The sequence below is a fragment of the Musca vetustissima genome, unplaced genomic scaffold (assembly GCF_032173495.1).
Source record: "Musca vetustissima isolate MV318-11 ecotype Yass unplaced genomic scaffold, APGP_CSIRO_Mvet_v1 utg68263, whole genome shotgun sequence".
NCBI classification, from domain to species: Eukaryota; Metazoa; Arthropoda; class Insecta; order Diptera; family Muscidae; genus Musca; species Musca vetustissima.
Window position 1 is genome coordinate 1740 of NW_026873741.1, and position 5479 is coordinate 7218.

The window sequence follows — 5479 nt, forward strand, 5'->3', positions numbered from 1 at the left end:
ACTGCCTTAGAAGCCTCGCGACGTCACTGCAGGCCGTGGAGGTTGAGTCAACGTCTTCAACCTCGCCAGGGTTTGCCTCCTTAGTCAGCCGAGGGGACCCTCCTTGCTTCAGGGGAGACATCATGGTTTCTACCGTACTTATCACCGTGGTTCTAATAACGGTGGTTTCCATAATGTCATCCTCGTCCGACAAGAGAGAGTCATCCCAGAGCTGATTTGGGATGCTCTCCTGACTGAGGCGGAAGGAGCCGGTTTCCTCCAGAAGGTCGAGGAGAAGATTCGACTGCCTCTCCAGGCTCGCATTTACGTCATCGAGAGATGGACAGGTGGCTAAAGATAGGTCCAGGGGAATTGCTTGGGTCGTCAACACTTTGGGGGAATCATTGATGTCTGACCTTGTAGAGTTCGAGACTGAGGGTGCCAAGGCAGCCACACCAACATCAGTCGAAGGTTCGCATTCATTGTTGTTTTGTTTTTTTGGGGGGGGGGTGTATTAAAAATTGGCTCCATAAAAAGTGCTGTTAGTGAGGATTTGAGGTCGACCATGGCATAGCCTCTTACCATGGAAAGGACTTGGCAACTAAGCCTGAAACACTTGTTGAGGCGCCCAGGTATCAACAAGGCTCCGTTCTAATACAGTCGGTACCCTGACTGCAAACCGTGGAACGCTGATAGGCACGAGGTCGCATGACACCCCAGCGTTAGGGGAGACACTTTAAGAAGGTAGTGTCCCAAACCTTGAGATGGATATATGGGAGGGGGCGCCATTCTCGCCTCGTCGACTCAGGGATCATTGGCACCCGGTCATTTCCTCCGAGACTCTCCCCCTGAGCCCGCTGATTGTCCGCGACTGTTTATTGGTTATTAACAGTTACCCAACGAATGGTGTTGGGCTTTCCACTATCCGCAACCTGTGGACGCGTCCGATAGCATTCAGCTTTGCTCCCCGTAGGTGGTTTACCTTTACATTGATACCAATTGCATTGTCGTGTGTACTCGGATGTGGGAGTTACACTTAAATATTTACAGGTCCTTATGTATTCATATATTATTTAGTAACGTATTACCACACTAGAGGGCGGAAATATATCGCGGATCGCTTTGAAATTTTCCATGAGGATACTGGTATGGTCATGGACAACGCCTATAAGGCCACTATTGAAAGCCGGACATCACAACACAACCCACGGTGAAGGGGATCTGTGCAAGTAATTAGAAGAGCTGTACTGAATATTAGTAATATTTGTAGACGTCTATTCGGTCAAGGGGGTACAAATATCGCTAAATATTGCCCAAGCTCAAAATATCGAACCATAGAAAATTTGATTTTCATGGAAGTTGTGTAGGATATCATATGGTCGGCCCCGTCCGACTATACTGCTTCGCTCACTGGTTTTATAATTTCGACGTCGAAACTGAAATTCAATGGCATAGCGTAATATCAATTCGCTATACGGTCTTGTTCACGAAACACGAATAAATCTTCAACTGGAATAATTCAATTATAAAACGCCTTCTCAATTGAAACTAATCAGATAACAAGCAAAATATATGTGTGCGATGTACCTATAGTATGTGATGTTTTTAGTGGCAACTGTAAACACAACCTTTTCTAAAAATAATATTTATTTTTTATTAAATAATACAGACATTGATTGATGAATTATACATTTTTTCAAATGATCAAAAAATTAATTTCACACATATTTAAAAATACATCAATTTTATTTAAACGAAATATTTTATTTTAAATATTTAAATGTTAGTAGTTAAATTTCAAATTTTATTTAAGCAATAAAACACACCTATTATTTATATTATCAATTATCTGTGGTCAGTTCTCCGACGTATATGCCATCTGTTCGTATATTGTTTTCCATGCTCTCACAAGCACTCATTCTCTTATATATACATTTTTTTTATCAAGATTAAATTACTTTGTTGTGTGTGCTGAAGTGTTGAGTACAGCTATGGGCAAAGAGTAATGCAGAGAATACGATCAAGTGCTACTGTTATCAATTAGAATGTACTCATGTGTAGGGTATTAGAGTGTTACCGAATTTAATGCATAATAATAAAGCAATTGTTTGCCAGAGACGGATGTTCAGATTTACTATATCATATTTCATAAACTCTTAAGAGAATTATTTTTAAATTAATATTTTAATTTGTTTCTGTATTTTATTTCCTTATAGACGTAACACTATTAAAACGTTTTCTAAAATGCATGAACTACGATGTGGAAGAAACAAAAAAGCTGTTGGAACGCAACTACTTCTTGAGAAATAAAACCCCACAGATATTTATTGATCGTAATCCGGAAGATGAAGTAACTAGGAAATCATTTTTAAATGTGTAAGTATAAGTAAAATTGAAAACAATGATCCAGGAGACTGCACTATTCCGCCATTACTTTCACTAATAGCTTTCGTTGGATTTGACTCGCCTTCGAAATTTTACATCGATTATTTGGTATTGGTTCCAGTAACTAATAAATAACTGAGCTTTGGACCTTCTATTTTCTGGAATTTGTCCTATAGCATTCCATATTAAAATTAAAAACGTACATTTCTTTTTAGAGAAATGGTTCCATTACCCGGGCTCACAGCGGATAATTACAAGGTTTTATGTTTTCGGTTGATAAACAAAGATGCAAAGGCAGTAAGTAAATCTCCCTTCACTCCTGCACTTCCAAATATTTCCCCTACTCACTCTTCCTCTATTCCATAGCAAAACAACATTGAAGAGAGCAAGGCATTTTTCATGATGACCGACACACGTTTTACCTTTGACGATGTTACCGATAACTTCAGCGTTACTCCACCGCCACCCACTGAGACTGCAACCGATGACGAGGATATCGATGATGATATGTCCAAATTGTCCAATGGTGAAATACACATTGTTGATATTGCCAATTATACGTTGCGTCACATTGCCAATATGTCGCTGATGGTTATGCGGGCCTATATGAATTTCCTACAGGAAGCATATCCTGTACGACTAAAGGCAATGCACATTATTAATTGTCCAGCGCAAGTTAATCATATGGTGAGGATAACAAAACCATTTATACGCGAGGAAGTATTTAATATGGTAGGGAAAATTTACTTTTTTTTAAAAAAATAGGTTTCTATTAAATAAGATTTTGTTTGCAGACCCACTTCCACACCAAAGGCCTCGAAACGTTATATGAACAAGTGCCGCGTGACATCTTGCCTTTGGACTATGGTGGTAATGCTCGAAGTTTAGCCGAGATCTCATCGGATTGGTGGAAAATTATCAATAACAAAAAGTAAGAATTTTATTCAATTATATATAATTTAAAAAAAAATATTCCAAAATAAATGATATATTTTTTCAGGGAATATTTAATGGATCCTAGACATTGGAAAATTAACAAAACTGAAGAAGCGCCGAGTCGTTGGAGTTTGTGGTGATTTGTGAAAGTTGTCGAATTTGTTTTTTGTGTTTTGTTTTTCTATAGACTTGTGAATGTATTAGTATTGTGTATGTATGTGATATAAATGTTAAACAAATTGTACCTCAATATAAAATTTGTGAATATTTGTTGTTTAATTGTAAACATGTTTTAAATAGTTTTAAATTATAAACAAACTTCATGGCGCATTTATTATCCGAATTGGAGGAAATTTGGCACAGATCATTTATTTGCCACAGGGACGAACCCTATTGAAATTGGTGAAAATTGGTTTAGATTTAAATATAGGTCCCATATATATTTTCTTCCGATTTTTAGTAAAATGGTCAAAATTAGGGCGATTGGCACGAAATTTTGCACAACGTACTGAAGTTAGTATAGCCTAACGTGGACCATGTTTTATTGAAATCCGTTTAGATTTATATATAGCTCCCATATATAGTTTCGTCCAATATTATAAAGGAAAGGTGATCTTACACTCATTGGAATGTCTGATATAATAATGATCGGTCAATATTCACTTCGGGGGAAACATGATGGGGAAAAGATACCAGGGTACAAAAGAGGAAATGTTGACCTCTAATCGGTTTAAAGGCTGAAAAATATGTCGAAATATTACTTAGGCTTGATAAATAGATCCGCAGAAAATTAGTGTTCAATTTTGAGTCAAGTTTCGGGTAACGCCATTATTCCAGATGAACATTTTTTCATGGTCAATATATAGGCGTGGATTTCTTAAAAATATTATTTCAGTATATTTTTTTAAAAATATTTTTTCAGCATATGGGCGTGGATTTTTTAAAAATATTTTTTCAGGCGTGGATTTTTTAAAAATATTTTTTCATGTCAGTATATGGGCGTGGATTTGTATACCCTTCACCACACTGTGGTACAGGGTATTATGTCTTTGTGCATATGTTTGTAACATGCAAAAGGAAACGAGATAGACATATGGTTTCTTTTGAGAACATGCATAGACTCACAGATTTAGATATAGCTCCCATATATAGTTTCGTCTGATTTTATGTAAATGGTGCACCAAAGACCCTATATATTCTTCGATTTGCACGAAATTTGGCACAGTGCACTGAATTAAGTCCAGAACGATGTGTGTTAAATTTCGTGAAAATCGGTTTAGATTTAGATGTAGCTCCCATATATAGTTTCGTCCGATTTTATGTGAATGGTGTACCAAAGTCCTTATATATCATTCGATTTCCACGAAATTTGGCATAGCGTACCCAATTAAGTCTAGAATATTATTTGCAGAGTTTCTTGAAAATTGGTTAAGATTTAGATGTAGCTCCCATATATAGTTTCGTGCGATTTTATGCAAATGGTGCACCAAAGTCTCTATATACCTTTCGATTTGCACGAAATTTGGCATAGCATACTTAATTAAGTGCAGAATGATGTGGGTTAAGTTTCGTGAAAATCGGTTCAGATTTAGATATAGCTCCCATATATATTTTCGTCCGATTTAATAGAAATGCTACACCAAAGTCCCTATATATCATTCGATTTGCACGAAATTTAGCGTAGCGAAATTGAGTCTTAAATGACATGTGCTAAGTTTCGTGAAAATCGGTTTTGATTTAGATATAGCTCCCATATATATTTTCCTTCGATTTTTTGTAAAGTGTGCACTAAAGACCCAAAGTTTGTACGATTGACATATAATTTTGTTGGAATCGGTTCAGATTTAGATATAGCTCTCATTTGTATATTCGTTGGAGTTCAGGGAAATGTTGCACCGGTTACATAGGTTCCAGAAACATAACATATTCAAATATCGCGAAATATTGTCCATGCTCAGAATATGGAACCACAGAAAGTTCGATTTTCATGGAAGTTGTGTAGGGTATCATATGGTCGGCCCCGTCCGACTATACTGCTGCGCTCACTGCTTTTACTTACATTTTACCTTTAGTAAAAAAAGAGGCTCAATTTTATTTTTGAACAATTCGATTTATTTTTTATTTTATTTCAGTTTGTTTTGTTTTTTGTTTTCAGAACGTTTATCGATTTCATTTTGTC

The 5479-nt window shown here is 36.6% G+C and overlaps 1 protein-coding gene across 1 annotated transcript; it reads left to right on the top strand.

Moving 5' to 3' along the window:
• Positions 1 to 386: 386 nt before the first annotated feature.
• On the top strand, positions 387 to 3295 carry LOC133327771 (alpha-tocopherol transfer protein-like; the record flags this gene model as incomplete). Its single annotated transcript, XM_061536312.1, has 5 exons — positions 387 to 450; positions 2196 to 2355; positions 2580 to 2661; positions 2731 to 3096; positions 3159 to 3295. Coding segments are annotated over exons 1-5 (809 nt in total), but the record flags the coding sequence as incomplete, so codon positions are not given.
• Positions 3296 to 5479: the final 2184 nt, after the last annotated feature.